General features: G+C 36.9%; 1 protein-coding gene across 2 annotated transcripts; it reads left to right on the top strand.

Annotated features, from left to right (window-relative positions):
• Positions 1–54: 54 nt before the first annotated feature.
• Positions 55–19,443, top strand: gcna (germ cell nuclear acidic peptidase). 2 transcript variants are annotated; one of them, XM_051649691.1, is made up of 13 exons: positions 55–143; positions 2,294–2,389; positions 2,502–2,703; positions 2,804–2,873; positions 4,753–4,802; positions 4,897–4,963; positions 5,045–5,124; positions 12,832–13,179; positions 13,605–13,767; positions 15,384–15,528; positions 16,993–17,092; positions 17,187–17,391; positions 18,848–19,443. In XM_051649691.1, exons 2-13 carry the CDS (start codon positions 2,300–2,302, stop codon positions 19,077–19,079), a joined length of 1,752 nt encoding a protein of 583 aa, XP_051505651.1. In that variant the 5' UTR covers positions 55–143; positions 2,294–2,299; the 3' UTR covers positions 19,080–19,443. The 2 variants fall into 2 exon arrangements, with proteins under 2 accessions (XP_051505651.1, XP_051505650.1); XM_051649690.1 differs by having other exon boundaries at positions 16,957–17,092.
• Positions 19,444–19,956: the final 513 nt, after the last annotated feature.

Genomic DNA, 19,956 nt, shown 5'->3' with positions numbered 1-19,956 from the left:
TTCTTCTGGAACCGGAAGTTGCATTGTCTCCCTCAGATGACAGTTTCCGGTTGGCAAATTTGAACGTCGTCTCGCAGTTCCGCGTGATTTGGTGTTTTAAACTTAAGCTGATTTCTTTTGCACATCATATTCACTTTTTCAAGGTATGTTACACAGAAATAAATCATATTTTAGTATTCAAATCGTCAAAATCAGCGAAAAAAGTTTTAGAAAGTGTTTACGTTTGTGAGAAGGTTGATTGTTTTGTTTCAACACGGAATCGTGTACATTTTCATTCTAAATATAATCTTCTTATATTGAAGGAAACATGGAAAACCCGTAAATATCATGTTTGGAATGAATTCACGTTAAAAACAGTATAGAAACACTTTGTGCACTTGACCTCATAAGCACGGAACATGACAAACCACCACTAATAATTACTATTACTGCAATTCTAAATGAGGTATAAAAATATTGTTTTACCTAGTTTGTGTGTAGAAAGCTGTCCTCATGTGATATATACTAGCAACACATAAAAAAGAATTAAAGATCTTACAGTAATCATCAATCCTTAAAGGGGCAAGAACATAAAGATACCTCAGATAAATGGCTTTATTGCTTTTCCCCTCAAGACATTAGGGCCCAAGTAATATATTTACATGCTTTCCTTCAAAATATTGCCTTTATTTTCAATTTTACAGCCTGAATCTCTCATAAAAAATAAGATCGAAACACGGAGGGAGGGTATCATTGCAAAGAAAACTTTTCAATTTTTTTTAACGATATAGATTATAAATTCTGAAACGCTCATCCTAAGAAACTGCTGAAAAAAATACAAAATAATATATATATATATATATATATATATATATATATATATATATATATATATATATATATAAAAGCTTCTTATTTTTCTTATTTGACATTATGTATATCAGGGTGTAAATAAGGTGGCTCTGAAAAACTGCTTTTGTTTCATTCCCAATCATGTCAACTGTATCTGAGAAAATTTTTATTGATACGACAAAGCAATCAAAAGTTATAGTATTACAAAAATAATTTATCATAGTGTCCAAAAGCCTCTCCAAACACACAAAACATAATAATTGTACATAAGAACTAATTACACATGCAAACACAACAATGACTAAAGGTATGCATAGCAATGAGACATGATTTTAGGAATGAGATTTCACAGAATGAGTTTCATTCTGTGCCATCTGAGTCATCATTGAGTCTGTCATTTACTTAGCGCCATCTCCTGGTGGCCATATGTAGTGCTTCATGTGGATTATCTAATGATCTATGCAGCCATTACCTTGTGTGTGGGCTTGTTTGAAAGATAATTACCTCTTTTATAATAAATGTTATGTGATTTTTATATGTTGTTTATTTTTATAAACAATATAACATTATAAGTGAAAACACGGTGTACAAGCAACACTAACATAATTGTCAAAGACATATACTTAGTTAATACTCACTATATTTTTGTCTGTGAGTCTTTGAAAGCTTTCCAACAACATATGGCACATGGCTATTTGATCAGTTTGATGTTTTTACTCATTGCAATAATGTGTACAGTGCAATTATTTTTTTCATATAAATGATCAAAACAGAACACTTCCGATTTGTCTGCAAATTTCAAAGCACTTGTTTAGTTTTGATCATAATGCCTACATGCATTGGAAAGTATAGCTTCTAAGCTTTCAAATTATACCTATTTTGTTTTGTTCAAGACTGTAATTGTTAATATTTTGACGAATACATTTTTTCTCTCGCTGGCCCCCATTTGAGTTTAAAGGGTTAAAGGAATATTCCGGGTTCAATACAAATTAATCTAAATCTACAGCATTTGTGGCATAATATTGATTACCATAATAATTCATTCAACTCGTCACTTCTTTTCTTAAAAAAAAAGCAAAAATCTTTCAATGAGGCATTTACAATGGAAGTGAATGGGGCCACTCCGTGAACGTTAAAATACTCACTGTTTCGAAAGTGTAGCCACAGGAGGTAAACAATATGTGTGTTAACATGATTTTAGTGTGATAAAATTGCTTACTAACCTTTTCTGTGTGAAGTTATATCCAATTTTACAACTTCGTTGCCAAACCGACTGTATTTAAACAACTTTACAGCTCAAATAATATATGTTTTAACAGAAGAATTAATTCAAGTGCTTTGATAAAATTATAAGATTCACATTGCTGCCTTTTAAACCCTCCAAAAATTGGCCCCATTCACTACTATTGTAATTGTCTCATTGTAATCTCGATTTTTGCTTTTTTTGTTTTTCCATCTACAGGCTGCAATGGATCCCGTCACAACTTCCCTGTTTCAAAGAGTCTCTGAAAAACTGGGCTGGGACAGAGACGGGGGTCTTGATGTAGTCGAGGAGAAGGTATTTAAAAATGTTAACATGTATGTTTCCATCATTAAAATAAAATTCATCCTGTGATGTCTCATTTCAGCATATAGCTGACATGTCTCTTAACTTTCCCCTTTCATTTCAGTTGAGAAAGTGCTTGAAGAAAAGCAGACGGCCAGCGCTGGGCAGTTATGACTCAAGTCCTTCCTCAGGCACAGATCCAGCTCACCGACTGCTGTTATCTGATAGTGAGAGCTCATGCAAAGAGAATCAGCTCATTTCTCGAGAGGAACACATTAACACAAATCATGTGCTTTTGAGTTCAGATGATGAGGACTTTGATCAGTGTAAGTCTGGGTTGAAGATAGATTTATAAACAGTGCTTGCACAGATGCTTGCATTATGATTTAATAAAAATTTACTTTTTTTCCACATCACATTGTGCAGTTCTTGCTCAAAAGGCTACACCAAAACCCACCCTTCCAAAACTGTCCACATCAGCTGCCAGAACACCAAGGTGAGAATTTAATTTTTTTAAATGTACTCTACTAAAAATAAATGCAGTATTTAAATACCCCCTTATAAAACCGATTCTTGTTCTGGATGCTGATTGGTCAAAACAGTGTTCCAGTTCTGCTTAAACAAAAAAAATTAAGTTACAGCTATGATAAAAAACATCTATTTACCTACCTACTGTGTATCCCTGCACAGCACCCATAGAAACCAACTATTAATCTTAGTTTGCATGTCAAGAACTACATCTTATATACTGAATTTGCTTTAATAATGTTTAACACTTTAACCTCTAAAGGTGTTTTTAAAGATGTCCTGTTTCAGTGGCATGCCCAAAATTAAAGGCTTATAACTAAAAAAATAAAATAAAAATCAACAACAAAGAGGGTCAATTGTTTGATATCACTTTAAAGAAAACTTCTCAAATGTTTTAATGATATAGATTGATAAATTATGAGACACTCAGCCTAAGAAACTGCTGAAAAACCACAGAAAAACTTGAGCCAAAAATTATTTTCTTTTCTTAGTCTTCTGATTTGACATTGTATATTTCAGGGTGTAAATAATGTAGCTCTGAAAAACTGCTATTGTTTTGTTCTTAATCATGTCACCTGTAACTGAGTAAAATTGTGTTGATACGACAATCACAAATTATAGAATTACAAAAATAAAGTCTCTAAGTGTCCAAAAGCCTCTCCAAACAAATAAAACATAATAATTGTACATAAGAACTAATTACACAAGCAAATACAACAATGACTAAAGGTATGCTCTCTCTCCAAAGCATGCAGGCATGAGTAACGAGAGCTCATTCAGTTCCATTCTGTGTCATTTGAGCCATCATTGAGTCTGTGTCATGTACTTTGCGCCATCTCCTGGTGGCCATTTGTAATTAGAGTGAGCGATCCTCTCTGCCCATATTTGGATGACTTCCACCTCTGGTTCCAGTGATCTGAATCCTAATGCTATTGGTTTATGCCCCATGATGCTGGACAACGCATTACATAATTTCAGATGAAGTCATCTGATCCAGGAAAGCTAACGTGTTTTTAGCCAGATTTTACACTATGTTCTGTGTGCACATTGTGCTTCGTGTGGATTATCTAATGATCTATGCATCTGATTATGTTGTGTTTGGGCTCGTTTTAATGGGAATCCCCTCTTCTAAGTAGTGGTTATGATATTTTATGTTCTTTTTATTTTTCTTGAAGTTATAAGCAAAAATGCGGCTTGTAAGCAACAGTTGTTTACATGTAACATGTATGTCAAAGACATGTACTTAGCATTTTCTCGTTATTTTTTTTCTGTGTGTAAAACAAATAGGCTGGTTGTATTCTGCTCTTTGAGAGCTTTCCATCAACATATGACACATGGCCATTTGATCAGTTTGATGTTTTTACTGATTACAATAATGTGTGCAGTGCAAAATTATTAATAAATTAGCAAAACGAAACACTTCTGATTTGTCTGCAGATTTCAAAGCACTTGTTCAGCTTTGATCATAAAGCCTACATGCATTATAAAGTAGAGCTTCTAGGCTTTAAAAAAAATACCTATTTTGTGTTGGTCAAGACTGTTGTTATTAATCTTTTGATATTTCCAATCAGAGCTTAAAGGGTTATGAAAAATTGTGTCCTTAATATTTTAATTATTATTAATAATAACCCTTTATAAAAGCAATAAAGTACAGGAGGCTGTGCTATATTGTGAATATACTCTGCTGCACATCGTCCCTTACAACTTCCTTTAGCCGTAACTATATTAATAATGTAGCATGGCCTCTCAAGTCTTTTTGCTTCTAGTAGCATGGCTATTCTAGTACATACAGTAGGCATGTTTCCTCATAAACACCCTGACATGAAATAAATATTTTTATTTTCTAGAGAACCAATTCCTGTTCTGTCTTCAGATAGTGATGATGAGTTTGAGAGCTGTAAGTTTTTTTTTTTTTTTTTTCCTCTGATGCCTTCATTTACAAAAGCTCATTTTAAAAGACACTGCATTTAAATGTATAATTTTATTAACAGTTTTAAATCGAGTGAAAACCCCGAAGACTAAAGTCCGTTCACAGTCTGTGAATGGCAGTGATGACAGGTCAGTGAAATATAATTTGCTGTAAATTCATTGTTGCATCTATATGGCTGTCATTCATCAGTTTATTTTTTCACTCCTCAGTTTGAAACGGTTCATAGTGGACAGCATGTCATCTGATGATGATTTTATCACAGACAAGAGGAAGCCGTCAATTAATAAAGGTACAGCTATCTTTGAGGTTCTGGTTAAAGAGGTCATATCATGAGAAATTGAGTTTTATTTGATGAATTTTCAGTTTAATATAAGAGTCAAGTCATTTTTATTTGTATAGTGCATTTCACAACACAAATAGTTTCAAAACAGCTTTACAGAAAAATTTGCTGTAACAGAAAATGATTCTGTAATGTCTTAAAGTCTCATTAAACAGTTTAAATGAAAACGTGATTGAAAATCATGCTTTAAAAATGATTTGTCTTTAGGACCCCAGAGAGCAAGCCAAAGATGATTAGCAACAAACCTAAAACTAATAGATGTTAGTTAATGGAGAAAAAAAAACTTTTAGTTCCCCTCTGGCATACAGCATGGATATAATGCCAATATAATTTATCTTTGTGTAATACAAGTCATGTATTATTTGATTTAAGCTTTTTGATGAGCATTGTTTAAAACTAAAAGATATTGACTGAACTGTAAGATTAATGATTAAGTGTGTTTTAAGTGACTGTGGAAGTCCACGTAGATGCAGTGTCCTTTTTTGTTTGGCTGATGAAGGCTATAGTTGTCATTGTTTTGGATGAAGACTATAGTTGTCATTATTTTAGCTGATGAAGACTATAGTTGTCATTATTTTGGCTGATGAAGGCTAAAGTTGTCATTATTTTGGCTGATGAAGACTATCATTGTTTTGGATGAAGACTATAGTTGTCATTATTTTGGCTGATGAAGACTATAGTTGTCATTATTTTGGCTGATGAAGGCTATAGTTGTCGTTATTTTGGCTGATGAAGGCTATAGTTGTCGTTATTTTGGCTGATGAAGGCTATAGTTGTCGTTATTTTGGCTGATGAAGGCTATAGTTGTCATTATTTTGGCTGATGAAGACTATCATTGTTTTGGATGAAGACTATAGTTGTCATTATTTTGGCTGATGAAGACTATAGTTGTCATTATTTTGGCTGATGAAGGCTATAGTTGTCGTTATTTTGGCTGATGAAGGCTATAGTTGTCGTTATTTTGGCTGATGAAGGCTATAGTTGTCGTTATTTTGGCTGATGAAGGCTATAGTTGTTATTTTGGCCGATGAAGGCTATAGTTGTTGTTATTTTGGCCGATGAAGGCTATAGTTGTTGTTATTTTGGCCGATGAAGGCTATAGTTGTTGTTATTTTGGCCGATGAAGGCTATAGTTGTTGTTATTTTGGCTGATGAAGACTATAGTTGTTGTTATTTTGGCTGATGAAGGCTATAGTTGTCATTATTTTGGCTGATGAAGACTATAGTTGTCAGTATTTTGGCTGATGAAGGCTATAGTTGTCATTATTTTGGCTGATGAAGGCTATAGTTGTCATTATTTTGGCTGATGAAGACTATAGTTGTCATTATTTTGGCTGATGAAGACTATAGTTGTCATTATTTTGGCTGATGAAGACTATAGTTGTCATTATTTTGGCTGATGAAGGCTATAGTTGTCATTATTTTGGCTGATGAAGACTATAGTTGTCGTTATTTTGGCTGATGAAGGCTATAGTTGTCGTTATTTTGGCTGATGAAGGCTATAGTTGTCGTTATTTTGGCTGATGAAGGCTATAGTTGTTGTTATTTTGGCTGATGAAGACTATAGTTGTTGTTATTTTGGCCGATGAAGGCTATAGTTGTTGTTATTTTGGCCGATGAAGGCTATAGTTGTTGTTATTTTGGCCGATGAAGGCTATAGTTGTTGTTATTTTGGCCGATGAAGGCTATAGTTGTTATTATTTTGGCCGATGAAGGCTATAGTTGTTGTTATTTTGGCCGATGAAGGCTATAGTTGTTATTATTTTGGCTATTGAAGACTGTAGTTGTTATTATTTTGGCTGATGAAGACTGTAGTTGTTATTATTTTGGCCGATGAAGGCTATAGTTGGCACAGTAAAACATAATGTGATTTTCTGAACTCAAAACTTCCATCACAGTCCACAAAGACCATCTATTGGTCTTACCTATCTAAGCTGCAAAAATGGCTTGCTCTGATGCCAGAAATCTGAAAACAGTAATATGTGATCACCTACAAGTAAACAACTATGGAAAGCCGAATTGACACATAATTACGTGCTGGATGTGAATGATAGATTTTTACAATTATATTTTAATTAGTTAAAATGCTAGTTCTTGATATCAGCAATGGAATTATCACTACATACCTGTACGTGTACGCCGTTTTGAATTAAGTCGGTGAAGTAGCCTATACATGCATGTGAACGATTTGGCCGATGCGCAGCTGCATTAGCCTACCTCAGAGCGCTTGCTGTTATGTTGTTCAAATTTCATTAATTGATATATTTATATTAAATCCTGGGGGCCTGGGTAACTCAGCAAGTAAAGACGCTGACTACCACACCTGGAGTCCCAAGTTCGGTCTCTGACACAAAGGCAACTGAGATTCGTCCTCCGGCACCCGGATTGAGGCGAGTCACTATGCCACCACGAGTGCATTGGGAATTGGGCATGCCAAGTTGGGGAGAGAAGGGGAGAAAATCCCCCCCCAAAAAATAATAAATCCTAATAATTCAAGATGCACTGTCGAAGTATGTGACAATTACAGTTTGTTAAAACAGCGGTGAAACAGGAATTAGAACTATTGTGTCAGATGTGAAGGGGGAGAATAATTTATGTGCGCGTCAGGTGCGATCGACACAAAATATTTCCACATAGAATCAACCTGCGCATCCTCGCTCATGCCTCCTTTATAAAGTTTCCTCTGTCCTGCTTTCAATTGTTTTTCATATAAACATGCGCTAGATTAATGTGTTTTTGGCTCATTTTGGTATGTTTTTAGATGCCGTAAAAGAACTTCAACTGTTAAAAACGCATCTCATCTCACAACACCTGCATTCTGCCTGATTCATTTAGCTGCATCTTGCTGTTTTAGTGCAAGAAGGTGTTTGGTCTGAACCAGGGTCGGAAATTAACAAGGGCTCAGGGCAAAAATGCCCCTGAAGGTGGCAAAAATAACACTGAAATTAAAAATGTGGGGGCAAAATAATTAAATAAAAATGCCACTTATGATTTATATTTCTTATTTGTATCATCGGATATATTTTTATTCTAGACCTAGTATATACTTATCACATGAAATTATTTAATGTTTAAGTAACCACCTATCTGATTATTCAGGTTGAACATGTTTTTTAAGGAATTGATTAATTTGAAATATTTGATGTAACACAATGACATCATATTGTCATATTTTGTATGGTTAGAAAAAACTATGCCCTAACAATTCCCTTGTAATGGTGAAAAATGCCCCTGAAAACAACTCCAGGGGGCAAATGTTGCCCCTTAATAGAAAAGTTAATTTCTAACACTAGTCTAAATAGCGTCTTTTAGAAGTGCTTTAGCCAATTGTTACATAAATGCTATACATATTCAAGAAAATAATAACAAAAAATGCTTCTCTCAAAGTCATCAGAGTTTAATGCTTCGGTGTTGTTTTGCCAAAAAAAAAAAAAAAAAAAAAAAAAATGCAATAATGGTACACTTAAAATATGTTTTTAAATACAATAGAGTAACAAAGAATAACATATGTTGATAGTTGCATGTCACAAAAAATTATATTTGCATTGTTGTATTTGCATGTGCATTTACATTGTCAAGTCAATTTATTTTGCTTTTCACAATATACATCGTTTCAAAACAGCTTTACAGGAAATCAGTTTGCAGTTTGATTTGACAATTCCTTGTTTACAAATACAAAGTGGTAGCGGTCTGATAAATAGGACCTAAACCATGCCAACGCAAGTCCACTAATGCCAACATAATTCTCCAGCCTATTCAAGAGAATGTTGTGAACTATCATGTCGAAGGCAGCACTAAGATCTAAAAGCACTAGAAGAGAAATGCAGCCGCGATCAGATGATAAGAGCAAGTCATTTATAACTCTGATAAGTGCAGTCTCTGTACAGTGATGGGGCCTAAATCCTGACTGAAATTGTTCATATACTATTTCTCTGTAGAAATGAACATAGTTGGGAGGATACTACCTTTTCTAGTATTTTCGACATAAATGGTAGATTAGACATCGGTCTGTTATAAGCCAATTCTCTAGGATCAAGCTGTGGCTTCTTAATAAGCTGTTTGATAACTGCCATTTTAAAGTTTATTGGGACATGTCCTAAGGATAGTGAGGAGTTAATAATATTAAGAGGTTCTGAGATTACTGGGAATACCTCTTTTAAGAGTTTAGTTGGTATTGGATCTAAAATCCATGTTGTGGCTTTTGAATTATTATTTTTTTTTTAAGTTTTGTTAGCTGTTCATGACCTGTGACAGTGAAGGATTGAATTATGAGACACTGTTTTCTGAGGTGCTGTGACAGTTGATTGCATAGTTCCTATATTATTTTTTGATTATTTCAATTTTATCAGTAAAAAATTCATTACTATTGTGCTGCGACAGAATATCTGGTTCAGTCGATGCTCTATTCCTAACCAATTTAGCCACAGTACTGAATAAACACCTAGGATTGTTGTGGTTATTTTCTATGAGTTTGCTCAGATATGCTGACCTGGCAGCTTTTAGTCTGTACACTATGCTTCCATGCATCGCAAAATACCTCAAATTTTATATTCTTCCATTTGCGCTCCATTTTCCGAGCTGTTCTCTTGAGAGCATGAGTGTGATCATTGTACCATGGTGAAAGGCTTTTTTCTAAAATTTTCTTTAACCGAAGGAGGGCGACACTATCAAGAGTGCTAGAGAAGACTGTATTTATACTTTCTGTTATTACATCAAGTTCTTCTAGACTTTTTGGCTTACTGAGTATGTGAGACAATTCTGGAAGATTATTAGTGAAGCTTTCTTTAGTGGTCGAAAGAAGTTCAACCTGAACGATAGCTGGTGTAGATTGAGTGACATTAGGTGATCGCAAAAAACAAGAGACGAGGTAATGATCTGAGATGTCATCGCTCTGCGGTAGAATTTCTATATTATCAACATCAACCCCATATGACAGAATTAAATCTAGCGTATGATTATGGCAATGAGTTGGTTACATTGTTACATTTTGTCTGACTCCAAGAGAGTTGAGAATATCGATAAATGCTAATCCCAATGTGTCATTTTCATTATCTATGTGAATGTTGAAGTCACCAACAATTAAAGCTCTATCTCCATTAACTACTAGATCTGATAGAAAATTTGCAAATTCACCAAGGAAACGAGAGTAAGGCCCGGGTGATCTATATACTGTAGCAAGGGCAAAAGACAACAGAGATTTTTTATTTATATCTGACGGTGTCACATTAAGCATTATTAATTCAAAAGACTTAAACTTATATCCTGTCCTATGAGTAACACCAAAAACTTCACTGTAAATTGTAGCAACACCTCCTCCTCGACCCTTCAGATTAGGCTCATGTTTATAACAATAATCTGGGGGAGTAGATTCATTTAAAGTAATATATGAAGAAGGCTTTTTTTTGTCACACATTATACATTTGCACATATACAGTGAAATTCTTTTTTTCACATAATTTGCTAAGCTGGGGTCAGAGTGCAGGGGTCAGCCATGGTACGGCTCCCCTGGAGCAGATAGGTCAAGGGCCCAACAGTGGCATCTTGGCGGTGCTGGGGCTTGAACCCCGACCTTCTGGTCAGTAACCCAGTGCCTTAACCGCTGAGCCACCACTGCCCAAATATATTAATCTGGTTTAAGCCAGGTTTCAGTCAAACAGAGCGCATCCAAACTATGATCTGTAATAATTTAATTAGCGCTTTGGTAGAAAGAGTAGCCATTTTTCTAAATGACTTAGTGAGAGTTTTGTGTTTGGTAGTTTGGGGAACAGACAGTCTCTATGTGATATCTAGGTGATACAGTCTCTATGTGTTGTAGTTAATGTGACCTGTGTGACATCTTAAGGCAGCTAGCAGATGTTTGGATTAACCAGTTTGTCTGCTTTCTGACCTGGGCCCCAGTTAGTCAGATACTATCATTATTAAGACAATGAGCCAAATTACTAGAGAAGAGAGTGGGACCTTCCCTGGAGGGTCTTCCCTTTAGCAGGTCAGGTCTACCCCAAAAACTCTTCCAAATGTCTATAAATCCTATGCTTTTCTCCGTACACCACTCAGACAAATAGCCATTCAGTGACACTAATCTACTATAAACCTCATCATCACGACGAGCAGGGAGGGGGCCAGAGCATATTACAGTGTCTGACATCATTTTTGCAAGTTCACACACCTCTTTAACATTATCTCTAGTGATCTCCGACTGGCGAAGCCGGACATCATTAGTGCCGACATGAATAAAAATTTTAGAAAACCTACATTTAGCATTATCCAGCAATTGTAAATTTGATGATGTCAGATACTCTGGCACCCGAAATGCATTTAACAATAGTGGCTGGAGTCTGTATTTCCATGTTCCTTACAATAGAATCACGAAATATTAGGGCTCTTTCAACATGATTCTCAGTGGGTGCATCACTGAGTGGTGAGAATCGATTGGAAACCCTAATAGGAACGGGAGAGTGGTGTCGCTTTGCTGAGCGAGTATGCTGCCGAGATGTCACCCAATCGCCCTGCTGCGGGGGCTCTTCAGCCGGAACCAAAGTGTGTGTGTTTCTCGCTGTTCTACCCGCATCCGAAACAGTATTTAACTGGGGCTTCTCTTTCTCACTGACCTCCACTAGCATTTGGATGCATGTCTCTAACTCATTAATCTTCTCCATCAGCTTGACTAATTCCTTACATTTATCACATGTAAACCCCTCACTGCTGACGGAAGAAGCTATAGTAAACATGTGGCATGTAATGCAGGAAGCAATAACATGAGCGAATGCCATGACTTACTGCAGTTGTTCGTTGTTGTTATGGTTGTTCTTGAGCGGCGTGGGTTTGAGATCGATGTGTTTCATAATCAGCAGATGTTTGAGATTGATGCAATAATCTGTGTAAGTGGAGAAAATGAATGCACGCAGTCGAGACGTGAGACAAGCGGAAAAAATCGGAAAAAAGAACGAACAAAACCCTGAGAGAAACGGTAAAATACACACAGATGAAACAGTAGAAAAGCAGAAAACCTGAAGCAAGCGGTAAAATGGCAAAGGATAAAACGATGAACGTATAAGAATAAGAATAAGCAATGCTAAGCAGGCTAGCAAGCTACAAACACTCGTGCAGCGTGCCGTCAGCAACAGGAATAGTCAATGGTATACTCTTCTGGCCGCGAACGAATACGAATGCGTTCAGTGCATGCACACTATGACTGCTTTGTGATACTCTTTTAGTACTGTCAACAGCAGGCGCATGTGTGCAGACAGTCCACGCAGACTGTTCTGATTATGGAATTTGCGTCACATATACTGTGCATGTTCTGATTAGCAATGTGGAAAACCGAAGTATACTTTGGCCTTGAAGGTCCGGTATACTTTGTTTTTCTGCGTTCCGGATCGGCTTGCGCCGGTCGACCGTAATTTTTTGCGAGAATGCGAGAAATTTGCATCATGCATACTGTGCTCGAAGTGATCAACAACACAGACAACCGAAGTAAACTTTGGCCTTTAGGCTCAGAAATAATTGTCATTGAATTTTTGCAAAAACTTTACCAACATTAAAAGTGTACTTTTAAGACAAAATGTAGGATTAGTGTTCCCTTAATATACACTGTCCTCTATACATTTTGATCTGTCTGGACACGATGCATAAACAAGTTCTGTTGTTTCTACTCAGGGAATGGCAAGACTTCTAAAACTCCTAAATCACTTCAGAAGAGGGAGAAACAGCCTCCATCTCACTGTGATTCTCCAGTGTTCCTGAGTGACAGTGATGATGACAGTAATGTTGTAATAATGAGCACATGGAGGAGCAGACAAAGCCGACCACCATCTGAGGAACATCACACCACTAGTAAAGAGAATGAGAAGCCTCATGTTCCTCCTCCAGCGATCACTGTAATGACACACACCAATCGAGATGATACATGCAGCTCTGAGGAAGAGTTCCAGTCCCTACTGGACCGAGTCAGACAGAATCAGAATCTGGGGAGCAGAACAAATGCGAGCCCAAAGCCTCCTCTGGGTAGAAATATCACATGTGCTCTGTTCCAAAACTTAGTGAACTGCCTTGCTGCATACTTCGTACATATGCAGATACTAGGAGTGGGTACAGTGATGAAAACACGATACTTGCGTGATATATTCCAATAGATTGAAAGGACGCAAGTATATTCTCAATAGAGTCTGAAATTAGATAGATTTTTGTTTTTGGTATTTCAGACTTTTATCGATACTTCTTGGTAATGATTGCATTTACATGCACAATCTGACACTGATTATACCTTTGTGTTGGATGCCTGTCTTTCAGCCCTTAAAATGCTGTCTAGGTAGGCAGCTAGGTTTTGGAACACAGCTATAGTCTCCGTAGCAGTCCTGATTCTTAACAAATATGCAACACTGAACTTGCTGATTATATTTTCCAATCACATTTTCTCTCTCTACATATAGCACCCAAACCACGTCCTCCCTGTTTGTCGACACCGTCTGCAGTGGGTAAAAAAGTGGGTGATAAGGCACCAATTAAAGGATTACACACAATCCACACCCCAGTGCAGACGCCTAGTAGCAGACCAGTGAGCCATACTGAGCCTAGAGCTCCAGCCAACAGCAGGTACTGACCTGCACCCAGTCTTTGTACACTTTTGCTTGATTATAGGTGAAGGGTGTGATTTCTATAACAATAGTGGAACCAGTTGGAATATCTGGTGGATCTACATTGTCAGCACAATGCCAAGAGACTTTCTCATACAATGGTAAAAGTGTAGCTATCAGTGTGGAAAGCGTGGACAAAAAAACTGGACATTTTTGGACATGGTTCCAGAAACTTTTGCACACCTCTATGTAGTTGTGCATTTCAAAAACCACATATGGATGTGGTTTGGATCTATTTTAAAAACATCAGAATTTTTTTATTTTTTTATTTTTTGTAGTTAGATATGACAATTTTTGTCAATCAGATATTTGCTCTTGTTGTCTGAAAAAAGCTTTGGTAAAAAATATTGACCACATTATTGTAAAAATAATGTCCACAGTGGCCATTGTTATTATTTTGGATTAGTATCAACTTTTTTCAACTTTAATAATGTATGGCCTTTGTGGGCTTCCATATATATTTGTCATTTTTCTGCTGGTATCATTAGTGACACAGAAAATACACACTTTACCTTTTAAGGGATAGTTCACCCTAAAATTCTCTCATTCAACTCACTCTCATGCCATCCCAGATTTTTTTCTTCTGCAGTACAAAAATTATGATTTCTAGAAGAATATTTCAGCTCTGTAGGTCCACACAATGCAACTGAATGGTAACCAAAACTTTGAAGGTTCAAAAAGCACAAAGTCAGCATAAAAGTAATCCATAAGACTCCAATAGCTTAATCAATGTCTTCTGAAGTGGTTTTGGGTGAGAACCGACCAAAATATAACTCTTTTTTTTCAATATACATCTTATCATTGAAGTCTATAGGCACAACCATAATTGGTTGACTAATGCAGAGAGCGCTAGATGCTGCTATAGGAAGTGTAATCGAGCTTGAAATCATGATGAGACTGCTGATGTCGAGGTTTATTGTGAAAAGTTATATTTTGGTCTGTTCTCACCCAAAACCGATTGGATCGCTTCAGAAGACATGGATTAAATCATTGGAATCTTATGGATTACTTTTATGAAGCTTCAAAGTTTTGGTCACCATTCAGTGGCATTGTATGGACCTACAGAGGTGAAATATTCTTCTAAAAAAATCTACGTCTTGTATTCTGCAGAAGAAAGTAAGTCATACACATCTGGGATGGCATGACGGTGAGTAAATGAGAGAATTTTCATTTTTGGGTGAACTATTCTTTTAAAGCTGAAGTATGTGATTTCTGCACCACTAGCGTCTTCAAATAGAATTGCAAAAATAAACACTGAAAACTTTCAAACACTCTCCCCGTCTGCCATTGATCAAACAAACAGATATTCCTGCCCCAAACTCACTCCTTTGGTCGAGCCACTGTTACTGTGTCGGGCTGAATGGGCCAGCTAAAACTAACAGAGCAATTACTATTGCACCAAATTTTATTGGGCTGTTTTTATTGTCTCTGCATATTAAGCTGGGAAGTATTTTAACATAAAAAGTTACACACTTCAGCTTTAATTTATCCCAGAGCAGAACCTGTTTGCAGAACTATATCTTTTCCATTGACTGTGGATTTTGACATTGATATTTTGCTGTTCTTGTTTATTAGAGTGGTCATGTGTAAAACGCCTGGCTGTTTCCTACAGTCTCTGTCTGGACCCGGATCATCTTACTGCCGCAGCTTTAAACAGAACAAAGAGGAGCTCACCAGTAAACTCTACCAACTCTACAACACCAGTGTGTTTAACAATCAGGTACTACATGTGCAAACCTTAACACCATTACTGTAATTACTATTACTAATGCTCATGCTTAGGGGTTTTAACTACTTTGAACATGCTGTTTTAATTATTGATTTATTTTCATATCTAAAAACCATGACATCTAGAAACTTGTGAATGGGCTCTTTTGACTCTTTTGTCCAGTAAGCAACCACCCACAACCCTAGCACCATGCTTAACCCTCCTATTGTTTTAGGGGCATTTTTGACCCGGGACAGGTAAAGAATACCTTACAAATACAGCATAGTTTTTAGTACTGTAACCAAACGTTGTGACTTTGTCAAGACCAAACAAAATGTTCCTTCCATTGTCTTAACGGGTCAGTTTTGACCTGTATGGGAAGAACCAGTTGTGACCTTTCACCTTCAGATTTCCTGTATGTTATACAGCTTTGAATAGTTTTTTGTACATCTATGAATCAAATTTGACCTAAAATATTTAACATTTTCCCAAATTTAGCCCCTAGCCCCATACTGTTGACTAGCTCCCCCATCTGTTTCACTGGGTGCTGCATCTTTTCCACAAATTACCTTCATTCCTCTAAAACGGGGTTTGTGCACACATGCCCACACACACAGAATATTTTTTTTACAGTTTTGAACAGGTAATATCTTAGTTAATAACATGATTTTATATGATAGGCTACAATGGGGCTAAAGGCCCCCCAAAGGTTAAAGACCTATTGAATATAATTTTCTTCTAAAGCATTAGATGGCAGAAACAACTATTACGGCACCTTCTTAAACCCCTGTAATACTGCAAAAAATTGTTTGACATTAGTAGGAAGGAATGGATTCATTGCAATGGACATGCAAAGCTGGCCCATTTTGACTGCTGTAAAAAAGCAATAGAGATTAATTTGGGAAATAGGCATATACCAAATTTGTAACTCTAAAATGTACACTGGTTTTCTATAGAAATTGTTGTGATACAGTTGAGATATTATTAAATGCCAAAAGTAATTGAAATAAACGTAAACTGAAACATCCTTGTCCAATGTTAGCCAAGTTTTTTAACTTTTTATTTTTTAAAACATTCTTTAAAAATTGTTACTTCATTTAATATTCAATATATTTCATTTATTTCCTTTTCATTACACACTTTAGGACTACAATAAAACAGATTTTTGTAAACGGGGTCTTTAGTGCCATTGTCCACTAATCAAGAACGTTTGCATTTTGAATGATTTTCAATACAGGTCAAACATGACCAAAAGTAGGGTTTCGTAAGACAATAGGAGGATTAAAAACACACAAGACCCAGAACACCTTAGCATTGTGGCGGGGAGTTTGGTACAGGCAAACACCACTAATTTTCCTCAGAAAATGTAACAATACATTTTGTTTTACTTTTGATTTATTTCATTGTGGTCTCAATTATAAGTTGAATTCCAACCCTCAGCTTCCCGCTGATATGTCTGTCACTTGGAATAAAAAGATGAGGAAGACAGCAGGATATTGCATCTCGGGTCAAGAGCGCGGCACTGGGAAACGATACGCCCGCATTGAGCTGTCTGTCAAAGTGTGTGACTCTGCAGGTACTTGTCAATACTGCTGTGAAAAATTCCCAAGAGCATTTGACACTTAGAAATAAATAAAATGTTTGTCTTATAATATTGTTTTCCATTCCAGATCGGTTAAGGGATACATTAGTTCATGAAATGTGTCACGCTGCCACATGGCTCATAAACAACGTTCGTGATGGTCATGGGCCGTTCTGGAGGCTCTACGCCCGCAAAGCCATGCTGGCACATCCCGAGCTGCCTATGGTCACCCGTTGTCACAGTTATGACATTAACTACAAATACCAATATCAGTGTAACCGCTGTAAGAACACGTAAGTGGGGACCTCTCTTACTTCCAACTGTTTGCTGATATACAGTGGCAAGAAAAATTATGTGAACCCTTTGGAATTACCTGCATTTATGTATAAATTTGTCTTAAAATATGGCTTGATTTTCATCTAAGTTACAATAATAAGCAAACACAATCCGTTTTAACTAATAACACACAAATTATTGTTTTGTTCTTGTACATATTGAATACATCATTCAGACATTCACGGTGTAGGTTGGAAACTGTATGTGAACCCCATAGGCTAATGACGTCAACATAAGCTAATTAGAGTCAGGAATTGGCAAACCTGGCATCCAATTAATAAAACGAGATTGGAGATGTTAGAGGTGGGTTAGAAATACTTTGACTTATAAAAATTTCTCAAACATTTTGAATTCGCTATTCACAAGAAGCATGTGCTGACGTGGACCATGCCTCGCAAAAAAGAGACCTACGATTAAGAAAGGTTGCTTTGCATACAGCAGGAAAGGGTAACAAAGTTATCTCGAAGAGCTTAGATATTCATCTCTCCATAGTTAGACAAATTGTCTATAAATGGAGAAGATTTAGTACTGTTGCTACTCTCCCTAGAAGTGGCCATCCAGCCAAGATGACTCAAAGAGCACACCGCAGAATGCTCAGTGTTACAGTAACTACAGTTACTCAAAATCTCACAAAAATTAAAAAAGATTTTGTGTGCTTTAAAAGCAGTATCTTTGGATTTCTATTTAGTCATCCAATTTAAGTAATTTATTTGCTCAAAGAAATTGCAATACATTAGGAAACTGGAAACAACAACAGTGCACACAGTATGGCATGTGCGCATTAGCGTTTGCATTTTCTCACACAAGACCGAATCAAACTACTAATTGGACTTAAAAGTGCACAGTGAAAATGATGTTTACTTCTAGTGCACGTTAAGCACTTTTACTTTGAAGTTGTTCTCACGGCTAGTGTGGATCCAATGAGCAGCGGCTCTGATAAACAGGACTGTTTAAATGAGACTTTGTTGTACATCGGTTTATTTTGTAGTAATGATGGCAAGTAACAACAAAAAGAAATGTTATTGGTCGTTTGTCTCAGATGGCTAATTCACGTGCAAGCAGGCGATTCTCGGCCCCCTCGCAGCTTGAGAAAATCAACGGCCAAAGTGAATATCGGCTGATTTATTGGCCTCTGCAATATATTGGTCAACCACTAGAGGAGTGGTGTGCTGTTTAGACGTAGCATAGACATAGCATACTAGCTAAGGCTGCTGTAGCATACTACCATACTTCTCTTACTTTTTCTGCCATATATAGTATGCATACTTTGCAGAATATGCAGATTATGTCTCCACAACACCCTAGCATTGGGGTGGTGACTTTTTCTTCATAAAAGTGTTTATCAATGGACAACTGTGCCTACTTGTAAAGTGTTCATGATCAAATATCAACTTAACCATCTCTGTTGCACAGGATCGGACGTCATTCTAAGTCACTGGATACCTCCAAGTTTGTGTGTGCTCTGTGCACCGGACAGCTGGTCTTACTGACTCCGTCAAAGCCGCGGGGAGCAGCACCCTTTGCCACCTTCGTAAAGGAGCATTACAGCTCTGCGAGACAAGAGCTGGCGGGCCAGAGTCACGCAGAGGTCATGCGCAAACTCAGTGCCGATTTTTCAAGCAAGACACGTCTTAGTCAAAGCTGATCTCTGATTGGACACACAAATCCTTGAATACCTCATGCCATCAAGGCTGCTGCACTAGTTAAGAGTTTGTTTGGTAAAGTCTATGTCAACTTGCTGGGAATCAGTCTTTTTTTTTTTTACTGTGAAATGATTTTATTTAATTAAGGGCCAAAATCTTATGATATAGGAGCTGTTTGATTTATTAGCCTCATTAATATCTGTTCATATACTGTGTTGTTAAATCTGAGAATGTGGATACAGTCACCAACTCAAGTTTTGACATCAAAGGGATCTGCGTGTTCTGTTTTTTGTGTGTTTCAAGTTGCTTAATTATTCCTCCACCGATCAGCCACAACATTAAAACCACCTGCCTAATATTGTGTAGGTCCCCCTCGTGCTGCCAAAACAGCACCAACCAGCATCTCAGAATAGCTTTCAGAGATGATATTCTTCTCACTACAGTTGTACAGAGCGGTTATTTGAGTTACCGTAGACTTTGTCAGTTCGAAACATTCTGGCCATTCTCTGTTGACCTCTCTCATCAACAAGGCGTTTCCGTCCACAGAACTGCCGCTCACTTGATGTTTTTTGTTTTTGCCACCTTTCGGAGTAAATTCTAGAGACTGTTGTGTGTGAAAATCCCAGGAGATCAGCAGTTACAGAAATACTCAAACCAGCCCATCTGGCACCAACAATCATGCCACGTTCCAAATCACTGAGATCACATTTGTTCCCCATTCTGATGGTTGATGTGAACATTAACTGAAGCTCCTGACCCGTATCTGCATGATTTTATGCACTGCACTGCTGCCACACGATTGGCTGATTAGATAATTGCATGGATGATTGTTGGTGCCAGACGGGCTGGTTTGAGTATTTCTGTAATTGCTGATCTCCT

This window comes from Myxocyprinus asiaticus, chromosome 22, assembly GCF_019703515.2.
Source record: "Myxocyprinus asiaticus isolate MX2 ecotype Aquarium Trade chromosome 22, UBuf_Myxa_2, whole genome shotgun sequence".
Lineage (NCBI taxonomy): Eukaryota > Metazoa > Chordata > Actinopteri > Cypriniformes > Catostomidae > Myxocyprinus > Myxocyprinus asiaticus.
Note: the sequence above shows the minus strand (reverse complement) of the source record. Positions and strands in the feature narration are given on the sequence as shown.